This window comes from Camelus bactrianus, chromosome 9 (assembly GCF_048773025.1).
Source record: "Camelus bactrianus isolate YW-2024 breed Bactrian camel chromosome 9, ASM4877302v1, whole genome shotgun sequence".
NCBI classification, from domain to species: Eukaryota; Metazoa; Chordata; class Mammalia; order Artiodactyla; family Camelidae; genus Camelus; species Camelus bactrianus.
The window spans coordinates 995,998-1,010,705 of NC_133547.1; the positions used below are offsets into that span (position 1 = coordinate 995,998).

Sequence of the window (14,708 nt, forward strand, 5' to 3'; positions counted from 1 at the left end):
CATTTTGCTTTCATAATCGAGTATCAACTCTAGGAAATATTTAGTCATGATATTTTTAGGTAATGCCTGAATATCTTGCTGTTTTTTCCCTTAGGAAAAATCTATGTGTCTATCTATCTATCTAAAGAGAGATGAGAAATACATACAATTAATGATGTTGGATTTCATTTTGGACTTGAAAAAAGTTGTAAAGGATGATAAGAAAACAACTGACATTTGAACACAATCTTCGGATTATATAACACTATTCTATCAATATTAAATTTTCTTATTTTGGTCTTTGTGTAGTTAGTGAGATAGTTATATATTTAGGAAAGATACTTTTATATGTGTAGGCATATATTTATATTGCATATATATTTTTACATATTATATTTATCACCTCTCTAGGGTGAGGGTTTAATCTTTCTCTATCATCACTGTATTCTATTTTCTCAAATTTTGTTAAGAATGTTTTGCATCTGCGTTCATGCAGTTATTGGCCTCAGATTTCTATTAATAGTTCTGCCTGCTTTTGGTATCAACTTAAAGTCAGTCTCGTAAAACTAGTTGAGAAGAGTTCCATCCTTTTTTAAAAAAATGATTTGAGTGTAATTGGAATTATTTCTTCCCTAAATGTCTAGAAGAATTCACTAGTGAAGTCATCTTGGCATGAAATCACAGTGGGGAAATTTTGAGCTACCAGTTCAGTGTCTACCATAGAGAGCACTTCAGATGACTCATTTCTTCCTCTGTGAATCTGGGTACTTGCAGTATTTCAAGAAATATTTGTCATCAATTTCTAGTTTTTGTCGAGTTGTTGGAAAGAGCTGTTTAAAGTATCCTTTTAATGTCTTTACTACATCTAGTAAAGACATCTTTTCTTTCATTCCTTATATTGATAATTTGTTTTTTTCTTTTATTCTGATCAGTCTACCTAGAAATCTATCAATTACCCTGATCCAGTCAAAGGATAGCTTTGGAGTCCACTGGTTTTCTTTATTTTCTATTATCTATTTTATTAATTTCTGCCCTTTATTCTTTCTTTTCTTCTGCCTACTTTGGCTTTAATTATTTTTTATTTTAATAGTGTCTTAACTTGGATATTAAATTTTTAACTTACCTCCTTATCTCCAAAATATTTAAATCTATACATTTTCTTCTAATCTCAGCAATAACAAATCTTGATATATTGGGTTTAGTTTCATTCAGTTCAAAATATTATTTAATTTTTCTTGTCATTTCTTTTTTGACCCAAACATTGTTTATCGATGTTTTCTTTAACTCCCAAATATATGGGTTTTTTTTTTCCAGATAGTGTTCTTTTATGAATTCTAGTTTAATTTCCCTGTGGTCAGAGTATATATTGTCATGATTTTAATCATTCTACATTTATTGACTTTTTTATGGTCTAGAATATGGTCTATTTCAGTGAACGTTCTTTGTGAACCTTAAAGTATATTCAGCTGTTGTTGGAGATTCTCTAAATGTCAGTAAGACCAAGTTGGTGGATGTGTTATTTTCCTATGCCTGATGTAACACATGATCACAAACTGAATGCTTTAAAACAACAGCATTTTATTTTCAGTCCTGGAAGCTAGAGGTCTGAAATCAAGATGCCCGTAAAGCCGTGTTTCTTCTCAAGGCTCTAGGGAAGACCCCTTCCCTGCCTCTACCTAGCTTCTGATGGTTGCTGTCTGGTGTTTAGTCCTAAACAAATAGAGAAATGCCTCAGCTCTCCTTCCTCTTTTTTTCTTTCTTGGTGTGCTCTTGATTCTGCCGTTCCAAATTCACGTCTGCCAGACCACTTGGTGTTTTCTTGCAAGTCACGGTTGCTGTTAGTTTGTCCACTTATTCCCAATGTGGTTCATTTTGCATTATCTCTACAACTACATCTTTAAATTCACTGAACTTTTCCTTCTGCGTTGTCTCATCTGCTTTTCATCCCCCACAGCATGTTTTCGGTGTTACATTATACTCCCCACAAGTTCCATAGGTCTATTTCCATGTCTGTTTCCACATCTCTTTCTTAGTCAACTTGTTTTCCCCATACAGCCAAGAACAAATGTAGGATATTTATAAGTTATTTAACATTCTCGTCTGCTGATTTTATCATTCTTGTCATTTTTGTTCGCTTCTATTGGTTTTCTCACTATGCTAATATGCTGTCTTAAATTCCTGCCCCTTTGTGTGTGCAGTAATTCTTCACTGGGTACCAGACAAGATAAACTATACACTGAGTGTGGCATTTGCTGTATCCGTTTAAATAGGGTCAGTGTCAGCCAAGGGGGGCTGATGTGGGGTTCTAGGAAGTGAGCGGCCCCAAAACGAAAAAATGCACAAGGAGTTGCCATACCGCCAGACAGACTTCAGCAGGAGACACCACGGGGTTAACAACACTTTATTGCCACAGGGAGGTGTGCCTATGATGCACCTGTCCTGCTTTTTATCTGTTCTCAGCCAGCACGTGTGCAATGTGAATTTCACTGTTCATCAGGCTTACGGAGTACCTCAAGCGCGTGCGTACTTCTATTTTCTTTGTTATAAATCTTATATAATTGACGCATGCGTACAGCAATTATTTACTGCACACTAGAAACATGCTCTGACCTTGGCCTTGGGTCCCACGGCCTTAACTCATCTCAAGGCCAGCTCACAGCCAGGTTTTGACAGGGCTTTCAGTAAAGGTACTTGGCAACGGTTTTTCCTTCGGAGGCTTGTTCTTAATTCTTCTCAGGGTGGTTCCAGAGCAGATTTTGAGACTCTATTTACAAGTCCCACTACCTAGTGATATATTTCTGAAGATCCTACCTGTTGGTCTGTAGACAATCGCATCTACATTTTTTTTTTGAGGGTAAAGCAAACAGTTTAATCATGAAGGAAATAAATGTAAAGGCAAATAAAGTCGAGAGCTCTTGTTCAAAGCAAAGTCCCTCCTGACGCAGCCTGTCTCCCCCGTCCACACGCATTCTCCGTCCACACGCATCCCCTGTCCACATGCGCGCACACACACACGCACACACTTTGTCTTAAGGCTGACTTACAAGCCTACGTCATCCATATTTACAGTCTAAATAAACATTTGCTGATTATTCCCATGTAGAAGAGTCAAGGCAAGGTCTTGAACAGACAGGGCACAACTGTGAATGAAAAATGGAAGCTGCATTTCAGGGGCTTATAATCTACCAGGAAGGACAAGTCACTTGGTCCCCTACACATAACAGACCTAAAAGAAGTATCTTTTAAAATACGTATTTTAAAAAATAAGCAATTCATAACAGCTTGTGCAACAGCTTGTGCTCATATTGTAGCATTGCCTTCCCACCTACAGAGCTTAACGGACTAAATAAACATCATCCAACAGGGCATCCTCGTTACTGACGTAGCTGAAAAGTATTGTTCATTCTTTATCGAAATGAGGAAGAGGCTTTGGAAAGTTAAATTAGTTGCTCACAGCTACAGAATTAACAGTAAAATAGGGACCAAAACTCAGGGTTCCCTAAGCTATTGCTCCAGATATTTTTTTCATTCCATAAAGAAAATATTTCTCTTTTATAAGTCTTTCGTGATCTTAAATAGTTTTTCATAGTAAATTTATTCATGAAGCAGTGCCTTTTTACCATCAAGATAATTCATTATATCAAGTTTCCATTTTTCTACTTTAAAACCTACCTTTTTAAACATTTTTTTGTTGAGTTATAGTCAGTTTACAATGTGTCAATTTCCAATGTAGAGCACAATTTTTCAGTTATACATGAACATACATATATTCATTGTCACATTTTTTTCTCTGTGAGCTACCACACGATCTTGTATGTATTTCCCTGTGCTACACAGTATAATCTTGTTTATCTGTTCTACATATGCCTGTCAGTATCTACAAATTTCGAACTCCTACTCTGTCCCTTCCCACTCCCCTCCCCCTTGGCAACAAGTTTGTATTCTATGAGTTTGTTTCTGTTTTGTATTTATCTTCTTCTTTTTTAGATTCCACATACGAGCGATCTCATACAGTATTTTTCTTTCTCTTTCTGGCTTACTTCACTTAGAATGACATTCTCCAGGAAAATCCATGTTGCTGCAAATGTCGTTATGTTGTCATTTTTATGGCTGAATAAATTATATAAATATTGTATAAATATACCACTACTTCTTTATCCAGTCATCTGTTGATGGACATTTAGGCTGTTTCCATGTCTTGGCTGTTGTAAATAGTGCTGCTACGAACACTGGGGTGCAGGTGTCTTTCTGAAGTAGGGTTCCTTCTGGATATACGCCCAGAAGCGGGATTCCTGGGTCATATGGTAATTCTATTCCTAGTCTTTTGAGGAATCTCCATACTGTCTTCCACAGTGGCTGCACCAACCTACATTCCCACCAGCAGTGTAAGAGGGTTTTAAAACCTATTTAAATGGACATTATTTTTTTTGATGAAAATTTTCCACTCAAGAAAACTAAATTCAAAACATCACCTGGACGTAAGTCAGGTAAAGAAAGACAAATACTATGATTTCATTCACACATGATACACTAAAAATGAATAAGTAAGCAATAAAACTGAATAAAATAAATGAACGAACCAAATGAAACACATAGATACAGAGACAGAGCAGTGGTTACCAGAGGAGGAGGGGTGGGGAGGGAGGGGCAGTGAAATGGGTGAAGGGGCTCAGCTGCATGGTGACAAATGGAAACAATTTTTGGTGGTGAGCACAAGGCAGGGTTTGCAGAAGTAGAAATGTAATGTACACAGGAAACTTGCATAATTTTACAAATCAATGGTAACTCAACTTAAATAAAATGTGTCCTAGTAGAAAAATAATGTAAAATCAGCATATGGTTTAACTTGTGTATCACATTTCCAAAGTACAAATAATGACCTGCATTAAAAACGCACCTACATTTATGATAACATAGACCGTTTGCAGCTCTACACGAGCTCCAGGAATCTTTTTGGTATGATGCCCTCTGGCAGTTCTATTCTTTAATGGAGGTACTGGGGACTGAACCCAGGACCTTGTGCGTGCTAGGCATACGCTCTATCACCGAATTATTCAAATCAGGCACGGGTGAGGCTCTGGGTGTAACCCACCCTGGGGCACAGATCTTCTCCATCTGCAGATCTCTAAAGCTAGAAAACAAGGTCTCTATTCCCCAAATAAAGTGGAACAGACCTAGAATTCATTATATGTGTACATTTAAAGATATACAGTTTCAAAGGGGGAGAAAATGGAAGGAGAAAAAGAGCCACGCGTCCCAAGACATTTTGAAACCAAGCTTGATAAACTACATGCGGTATCGAGGCCTGGAGATAGCACCTGTGGTGCAGGATTCTGCCCACCGGCCCCAAAGCGCCCTTCTGGACTGTAATCTGCTGTATCATGTGTCCTCTCGTGAAAGTGAACAAGGCTTGCAGCCTGTAGGTTTCTCAGCCAGTGTCACACGCATAGAGTACTGGAGGTCCTCCATCCTTCAATTTCATGCTCTTTAGATCCACAGTGCATTCCTAGCAAAATAAAATTTTCAAGAACGTTAAGGGTCTCCTGTAACTATCAGAGATTCACTCCATCAGACAAGAGGCTGGTCTACAGATTTTTTTCTTCCCCAGATAAACCCGTATCTCTGGCTTTCGCCGAGACAGCTGAGGAACACCTTTAAGCTTCCTAGAGGCTCTCCGGTTATACTGAGGGCACTTGCTTAATCACACAATTAAGCTCATTAGACTCAATACCTTTTTTTTTATTAAACATTTTTTTACTGAGTTATAGTCACTGTACAATGTTGTGTCAAATTAGACTCAGTATCTTTTGATCTTGCTGAAATATCAGCAAGGTTGACATTTGCTGAAAGGTTGTACAGCCACACCCTCAGTTATTTTTCTAGGATACGCTTTCCTGACCATGGATGTCTTAATTTCGTTGTCTTTCACAATTAAAAATGCGCTGAGAATTTCCCAAATCAAGTCTTGGATCTTTTCCATTTAATAATTCTTCCCTGTATTTACTTTTCCCTGTCATATTTTTTTCTATAATCACTAAGAAAAACAAAGCCACATTTCCAACACTTTTGTTGAGAAATTCCTTCAGCTAAATGTCCATAAAAAGTCTTGCCCAACACTATTTGCAGCAACTTTATTTTTAATATTTAGAATCTGGGGGGGGCTAAATATCAGTTAAGATACACTGATGTGTGGTATATCTAGAGAGAATATTACTCAGCAATAGAGAATGAACTATTCATACACACAATAGATGATTCTCAAAATAATGTAAGACAGCAGACAAAAATAAACTATGGTTCTGCTTAGATAAAATTTTAGAGAAGGGAAATCTACCTGTATTCAATCAACAGTTCCCTAGGGACGGCAGGGAGAGCACTAGGAAGGGCACTGGGGGGATCCTGAGGGGCATGAGGTAACGTTGGGGTGGTGGGGATGCCCAGCATCACGTCTCTGGGCGTGATTTCCAATGTGTGCACGTCTACCGAGGCTTACCACGTTAGGCACGTGCCGTACACCGCACGCCGACTACACCCCTATTCTCAGCCCCAGGGTTCCTGCCCGTGCAGCAGGGACATCAGGTGAAGGGCCTAGGCAGGAACAGAAATTGAGGGAAGCTACCTTCTTTGAAGAAAACTACATCCTTCGCTCCGCCACGGACCCTGGTCACAGGAGGGACCCGGCCCTGGAGATCAGGGGAGCATCTGCACACCCTGACCTCTCAGCCAGGGACTGGGATGTGTGTGGATGTCTGTCCACAGGCACACCTGCTCTCGTCCGCTGCAGTCTCCCCAATCCCAATCATTCACACCAGTGTTTCTGTCCCAACTGTTTCCTTCCTGGACACAGGTCTTCCAGCCAGCGGCCTGTGCACCGATTCTGGCCTGCAGGGCACAGGGCGCTTGGCAGGTCCTGAAGAAGAGCTGGCCCTCAACGGCGCCGGGGAACTGGGGACACATGGTGGAAACAAGACACTCAAGCCATACTGCTTCCAAACACTGTAGGTTGTTACAACAGCACCCTCCTCAAGGTGATGTCTGGCCCCTCTAATAACTGAAATCCAGACAAAACCAGGCCCGCAACGGCCTGAATTCCCACCTGAGCCTCTGTCAGCAATGGAAACTAACACCAACACTGGACTGAGAACTGTTCTCTGCCAACCTGTTGCTCCATTTAAGGCAAAGCCAGAAACCCCCACATGGTTTACCTCTTCAGTTGAGCAAAGCCTAATTGCTTCCAAACCATTCCAAACAGTGAAAAGAACCTCCAAGGTTAAAGGTGGCTTAAATAATGAAGTCTTTATTAGCACACAAACCAGAGCAACACGAGACAAGCAGTTATCCAGGCTGGGTGCCCTGGAGGCTGGAACAGTCTGTCCCAAGTGTCGTGTGAGTCCAACAACGTCCATGAAGTAAAGCTTTTCTGCTACCGGAACACAGCTCAGGACCTCCTGGTTCTAGATGGGTCATGTCCACACGTCTTCCAGGGCGGAGGAAACGCGGACCCCCATTAACTCACATTTCTTATACTTCCCTCCAGGGACTGGAGGGGGTACAAAGTTCCGCCTCCGCTGAGGGTATCAGGGTAACTAGGCTGGTCAGGCTGAAATGGTTCCAGGCACGGGCACTGACACTGACAAATGAGGCAAGGGACCTGAGTGGGTCTCCCCCGTGTCGAGGTTCAGACATATGAAGCTCAATGTCCGATCAACAGCTCCCTCTCGAAGGGTAATCCCTTCCGCGGCCCTGCTGTGCTGGAGGCGCCCCTAAAGCCTTCCGGCAGCGTGAACCTTCTGGTGCCTGATGAGGTGGGAGCTTAAGCTGTACGACTTCCCACACTCACTGCACTCATATGGCCTTTCTCCAGTGTGGACTTTTTGGTGCCGAACAAGGTGGGAGGTTCTGATGAAATCTTTCCCACATTTGCTGCACACAAAAGGCCTCTCACCTGTGTGAACTCTCTGGTGTGCAATAAAGTCAGAGCTGCGACTAAAGAATTTCCCACATTCGATGCATTCAAAAGGTCTTGACTCAGTATGAATTCTCTGGTGTTTAATGAGGGTGTACTTGTGGCCAAAGGATTTCCCACAGTCACTGCAAACATAAGGATTTTCTCCAGTATGGATACTCTCATGCTGAACAAGCGTGGATTTGTGTCTGAAGACTTTCCCGCAATCGTTGCATTTATAAGGTCTCGCTCCATTGTGAACTCTCTGGTGGACAATGAGGTTGGAGTGATGGCTGAAGTACTTCCCACATTCGCCACACTTATAAGGCATCTCTCCAGTGTGAATTCTTTTATGCTGAGTAAGGTTGTCTTTGCGGCTGAAGGTTTTCCCACATTCACTGCATGCATAAGGCCTTTCTCCAGTGTGGATTCTCTGATGCTGGACAAGCGTGGCTTTGCGGCTAAAGGCTTTCCCACATTCGCTGCAGTCGTAAGGCCTTTCTCCAGTGTGGATTCTCTGGTGCTGGACAAGTGTGTCTTTGCGGCTGAAAGCTTTCCCACACTGACTGCACTTGTAATGCATTTGTCCAACGTGAAAGGCCTCCTCGCTCTCAGTGCTCCTTGTCTTCCTTCTGCTGCGGGTGGCCTTTTGCTGGTGACTGCCCAAACTGGCCTGCAAGTTCTGCTCCTGCTCACATGCAAAGGGCTTCTCTTGCAGGAGAGGTTCTTCACAAACTCTGTAGTTCTTCACAAACGAGGTCTTGCCTTTGTCTCCTTTTAAGAGTCTCTCTACACTGTACAGCTTTTGGTGCTGATCAAGGTTTGCACTGACCCAGAATTGTCTCCCACATGCCCCACAAGTGTAAGGTTTCAGTCCATGGTGTGCTTCCTGATGTTCATCCAGGTGCAAAATATCTTTCAAGACGGGGCCACATAACTCACAAGGGTGAGCCATCTGGGCTGATGCACCTGCCTTGGACGTATGAGCACGTGTCACTCACACAGAAATGCTCTGCGCGGGAGGTGCCTTTTCATTCTCCACTCCATGCCAACTACCTGAAAGCAGAAAACTGCCATTAGAAGCATGCTGACTTCAGTGGGATGTGTGTCTAGCATGCCCAGGACTTAGTCCACAGGGCTGCTGGCAGGACAAGAGATCTGGGATCAGGTTAAAGAACAGCTGCTGTATAGTTCTGTACTCTCTGGGTCACAGAATGGGGAAGGCCTTGTAAGAGACAAAGACACAGGCTGGGCTGTGGCTCAGGAGGGAGAGTCAGGCAAGATCTACAACTCGCACCCTGCAAATGACTTTTAGAAGGGCCCTGGCTACTGGTGACAGGGGAGCACTTTCCCTGCCAAGCCTAGGAAACCTGATTTTTTTTTTAATTGAAGTACAGTCAGTTACAAGGTGTCAATTTCTGGTGTGCAGCACAATGTCCCAGTCATGCATACACATACGTATATTCATTCTCATATTCCTTTTCATTAAAGGTTATTACAAGATTTTGAATACCTGTGCTATACGGTAGAAATTTGTTTTTTTAATCTATTTTTATATATAGTGGTTAACATTTGCAAATCTCAAACTCCCAAACTTACCCCTTCCTACTCCCTTTCCCCTCATAACCATAAAATTGTTTACTATGTCTGTGAGTCTGCTTCTGTTTGTAGCAAATGTGTTTTAAGATGAGTAACTGGTATTCAAAAACCATCTCAGAACATATTTGTGTCTCATGACACATCAGCGGTGTCCAACAGCAGAGAGCTCTACAGGAGGAGCAGGAGAGAGCACTGGTGAGTAGGGTGGACAGTCCTGGGTCACAGACCAAAACAGAAATCACAAGTGTGTGAAGTGTCCAGAATGTGGAGGGAAAGAGAAATAAGGGGTGGCCTACAGCCGGAGCAGTGAACAGGAGTGGGCACAGGACAGGCTTCTGGTGCTATCTGAACCCATCCCTGAAGTCACGTCCTCCCCAAGCTCCCATTCACCAGGCCTGTGCTAGTCCCTTCTCCGATGGCTAGAGTCGTGACATCTCAATCAGGCACTCAGAGTTCTTTCTCCTGCTACAGTTCGGCAACCACAGAGGATCTAGAAAATACAAGTTACAGAAGACAGACAGGGCAAGCGAGTGGGAAAGCACTGGTCTACGGCAGCCCACCCATGAGAGGTTGAGAGAAAACTAAGAATTACGAAATGAAAGTCTTGAAGGAACAGCCCAATGGGACCCACAAGCAGTGACTGTGACTGTAGTTCATTACACAGGTAGGCTCACGGGAATGTCAATTAAAAGGAAGGGAAAGAACCCAGAGCACAGAGGTATCATGAATGTAGACAGGGCCAGCCACCCAGAACAGGCCAGGCAGGGTGGTACCCACTGGGCGGACCACAAGACTCCTGACCCTCAAATCGTTCCTGGCAAGTCTGGAGCCACAGAAGTTGGGCAGCATGAGGAGCGGAGGAGGCAGTGCGCACAGCCGAGCCCGGGCACCCGGAGGACCTGCGCGATCTGTGTGTGTGTGATGCGTGTGCCTACGGTCCAGCCTAGGAAGGAGACGGCGACCTCAGCGGGGGGAGAAGAGCAGAACACAGCCCAGAACACTGGGCTGTGCAGGGCCTTCAGGAGGGCTGTACGAGCACAGCACAGAAGGCACTGCACTGTGACAGGAGAGTCTCTGAGCCTCATCAAGGAGCCCCCACAGCTCCCAGGAAAAACGCAGACACATCCTCAAAAGCCACATGACCCTGCATGAAGGGAATGACCGAGCGCCAGGGCAGCCTCTCTCCCCAGGATTCCCAGTCTATCCACATGCATTCCCCTTCCTTCCCAGCTCCCCAAGACAAGACAGCAGGCCCTTGTGTGACTGATGCCTGCTCCTTCCTCATTTCCCATTAATCATTTTGTCCAGCCTAGAACACAAGTGGACAGACAGACACTACAGAGTCTGGGCCTGGCAGGCAAACACCAACCCTTCTCCTGCCAGCTAGTTCCCACGGGGTCCAGAGCTTATGCCTCCCCCACACACAAATTTGAGCTCAACATTCCCCCTAAAGCCCTCAGTACCAGAGCCCCCAGGACATGAATTCAGATTTCACTTCCACATACACACCACTCTTTAGACCACACCTCCATCACGTACACGGAGGCTCACAGCATAGGCACCCCCAGACGTCATCTGCATGCATCACCCAGATAATGACTGGTTAATGCACCCAGGATCGCACCAGTGGATGGCCCCCACTGCCATAGGTATTTCTGAACTCAGCTCTTAAATTCTTCCTTCCTCGATTCAACCTCAGGAATGCCGAACAACGGGCAGATTATCAGATAGAGTCGGCCCTTTTCCACTTTCTGCTGTTGGCTGGTAATGCTACATACCCTCATCAGTCACAGGCTTACCACTAAACCTAACGCTAAACTCTCAGAGTCCACACCCACTGGCCTTCTACCCCCGGCTGACCCCATTTAGGCCTGAGCTAATCTGCCAGCCCAGCTGGAACTCCCCAGGTCCCGCCAAAGGTGACCACAACAACCCTGGAAGCACACAGGGAGGGCAATGAGCACCAGCTTTGGTCTCGCTTCCATCTGCTCTGACTCCTTTACCCGTGTCCATCCCGTGTCTGCTTTCTCCTCAGAAGGCTCCATCAACTGCCAGGACCTATTTTCTCCGCCCACCATGGAGACTAACCTCCCGCTTGCCTTTCAGGTAACTCCTACTTCCACTCTACTGGCTCACCCGCTTCCCAGACTCCTAATGGCACTGCCACCATGACTCAAGGTTCTTTCTCTAAATCTGACACACAGCTCTACCCTAATCCACAGACTGGCCGTCCCCGTGTGGCTGTCACCAATCTGAATCCCTCCTCTGAACGCCAGACCCCTGTGTCCATGACATCTCAACTCAGATGTCTTTGGAACATCAAAGAATGAACATGATCAAAACCTAACTCCTGATGTAAGTTACCTCTGAAAGTTACTCCCACCATCAACTTCACTATCTCAGTTGAGGATTTTATTCTTCCTTATGTCTTCTCAGACCCAAAACTGTGGGGTGTTCCCTGACTCTTCCCCTTCTTTCTCTCATCCTCCACATCAGAAAACCTGGCTGGTCCTACTTTAAAAACAAAAACAAACACAAACAAAAATTCCACCAGAATCCAAGCACTGTCTCTCACCCTCGTGGCCACCAGTCTGGTTCAGCCATCATCAACAGTCCTCTTTCCTCACTCCCATGTCTTTTCTTCACTGTGTAGCAAGGGAAAGCCTGTTATGACCAGACTCAGATCACTCCCTTCTCTGCTCCAAACTTTCCATGGCTCCTGCCACTTTCAGAACAGAGGCCCAGCTCCACAGGCTGCCATTCCAGAGCTGAATCCTGCCTCCCGCTCTCTCATCACCAGACATAATGGAGACCTGAGATTCTGAACACAACCAGTTCAGTCTCAAGTCATGCATTTGCGCATGCTGGTTTCCGAGCCTCAGACAGTTTCATAGTTCATCCCGCTGCTTGCTGGAAATGGAAACCCTTCCATATGATCCCAGAACGGTTTTCACGGCACAACACCAACGGTAACAACAGGATCCCCAAACCCAATGGCAGGCAAAAGGGTAGGTTGCGATTCCAAAGACACTACTATTCATCATACTGGGTTGCCGAGATTACGGAGAGGTGGGCTGGGTTGACTGAGGACCTCCACACTTTGCACGCACCTCTGTAGGGCTCATAAGCCCTTCTGTCACCACAGCAACCTGGCAGGAAGAGGGAGCAGGGAGTGGCAGGTTACCACAATGGGGTCTGACTGGCTAAACTGTTCCCCTAAGCCCTGCCCTTTGGTGAGGATGATTTTATGTTGTCTAACTTCAGATACTCAGACCTTAGTGTCACCTCCTACTTGCAAATGTTTTTGGTGCAAATGAAGTAATAAGTTCTTTTAAATTCCGGGTTTGTGTTTTAAGAAAACATTAAGACTTTCCATTGTAATCAAATACTTAAAGGCAAACACTTCAGTTGATTATTAAGCATTGGTATAAATATTCTTAATTTGTAACTGCGTCCTTATGTATACTTAGCAGGTATACACAAGTCCTTTCACCAAACCAGCCTAACTGGAGCATACTCCTCTGAAGGGGAGCACACTGGTGGCCCTTCATCAGAGATGCTCATTATTTCTTCTCACCTGGGGAGCGGGGGAACTGATGTACCAGCGCTCTGGTTTGGGGTGAGGCTGCTCCACTAGCCTGGCAGACTTTCCCTCTCCACAGGCTGTGCCTAAGGGGGCACACCGAGTCCACAGGGTAGCAGATCTACAGCAGTTTACACCTTGATCCCCATCTCTCATCAGGCTCCTAACACCCTACAGCCCTCTCCTCCTGATGACACCCGCCATATCCCCTTCATATTCCAGGACCTCTCCTTTCTGGAGGGAATCTTAGAGATGTTCACCCCTTCTTCCTTGCACTCCAATCTCTCACCTCAGGGACCACATAAAGCAACATATTCTCTCCCTAAATCTGACTTGAGGCCTCATTCTTCAGAGGTCTTCAGCCCAAAGTGCTCAGCAGAACTCCAGACCATCACCTCCAGATGGCCATGTGACACCTCTGTTACGACACTTTGGATTTACCACGTCCAAAGTCCAACTCCTGCTCCCCCTGAAAGGTGTCCCTGCTCCAACTTACCCACTTCCATTTTTTCAGACGTTCAGGGGAAAAGCAAAACAAGACTTGGGTATTCCTTCAAACCCCTTTTTCACTTACAGTCATAACTGACGCAGCAGAAAATTCCATTGGTTCTACCTTCAAAACCTCCCCAGAATTTAACGAATTACCCACTCTTCAACCCCTCCTGCCACTGTTCAGGTACAGCCACCTCCACAACATTCCTGGGGTTTGTGGCCCCCCTCACCGGTCTCCCTACCTCCACCCTCATCACTTCCACCCCAACCTAGCTTGTTTTCCGCTGAGCGATACTTCGGAATATTTTCAAACATCTTTGACCAGATCACGCCCCTCCACGGCTCCCGGCGTCCTCCTAATGAAGGTACTCGCCTCACCCTGCCCCTGCAGGCATGCCAGCTACTCACACGCTCTGCTCTCGGGTTACCAGCACCCAGTTTCCCGAACGCTGCGCGCTCTGTCGCACCCCCAAGCCCCCGCTCGTGCTAGTCGCTCGGCCGGTAACACTCCTCCACGTCTCGTCGCACTGGCTGTTAGAAGTGGTGGCGCCACCCACACAAGCCCTGGAGCCTGGGCCACACTGACCTCAACAGGCACGGCTCACTCGGAGGCCCACGACCCGGACACGGGGGCGGGACGCGTCGAGTTCCGGGGAACGAGCACCCACCTACGCCGGGTCCCTCACAGCCGCCGCCGCCATCAAAGTCGGGGCACACGGGGTCGGGAAGGGGGCCCAGGCCGGGACCCGGGCACCGCCATCGCTCGGCCCTGGTGGCGGAATGCTCGCGGGCGCTGCCACCGCTGGGGCTGTAGGAATCGGGGGCAGGGTCTCCTCCCAAATCTTCTCGCTTTCTGTCACCTCTGAACGGAACCCCACTTCCCGAGATTCCGCTCTGACGGCTCGACCAAGAGCCGACAAAATGTCCGCCGCGAGGAAGACGCCGGAAGTCCCTCCCGGACGACTTCCGCACGCACGGAAACGCCCTTTAACTGAGCCGCCGCTCGCGGCGCAGGGGCGTCTGGGTAATGTGGTTCCCGCGGAGCTCTCGCGGCCTGGGCTGAGGCCGAGGTACCGCAAGGGGCGCCGGGAAGCGGGCCTCGCGGCTCCG

The 14,708-nt window shown here is 45.9% G+C and overlaps 1 protein-coding gene across 3 annotated transcripts; it reads right to left on the reverse strand.

The window, feature by feature from the left end:
• Positions 1-7,249: 7,249 nt before the first annotated feature.
• On the reverse strand, positions 7,250-14,569 carry ZNF134 (zinc finger protein 134). Of its 3 annotated transcripts, none has more exons than XM_045521942.2 (2): positions 14,185-14,569; positions 7,250-8,980 (listed from the first exon to the last, which is right to left on the reverse strand). In XM_045521942.2, exon 2 carries the CDS (start codon positions 8,877-8,879, stop codon positions 7,743-7,745), a length of 1,137 nt encoding a protein of 378 aa, XP_045377898.2. In that variant the 5' UTR covers positions 8,880-8,980; positions 14,185-14,569; the 3' UTR covers positions 7,250-7,742. The 3 variants fall into 3 exon arrangements, with proteins under 3 accessions (XP_045377898.2, XP_010960289.3, XP_045377899.2); XM_010961987.3 differs by having other exon boundaries at positions 14,267-14,568; XM_045521943.2 differs by lacking the exon at positions 14,185-14,569 and adding an exon at positions 14,007-14,141.
• Between the last annotated feature and the right edge of the window lie 139 nt (positions 14,570-14,708).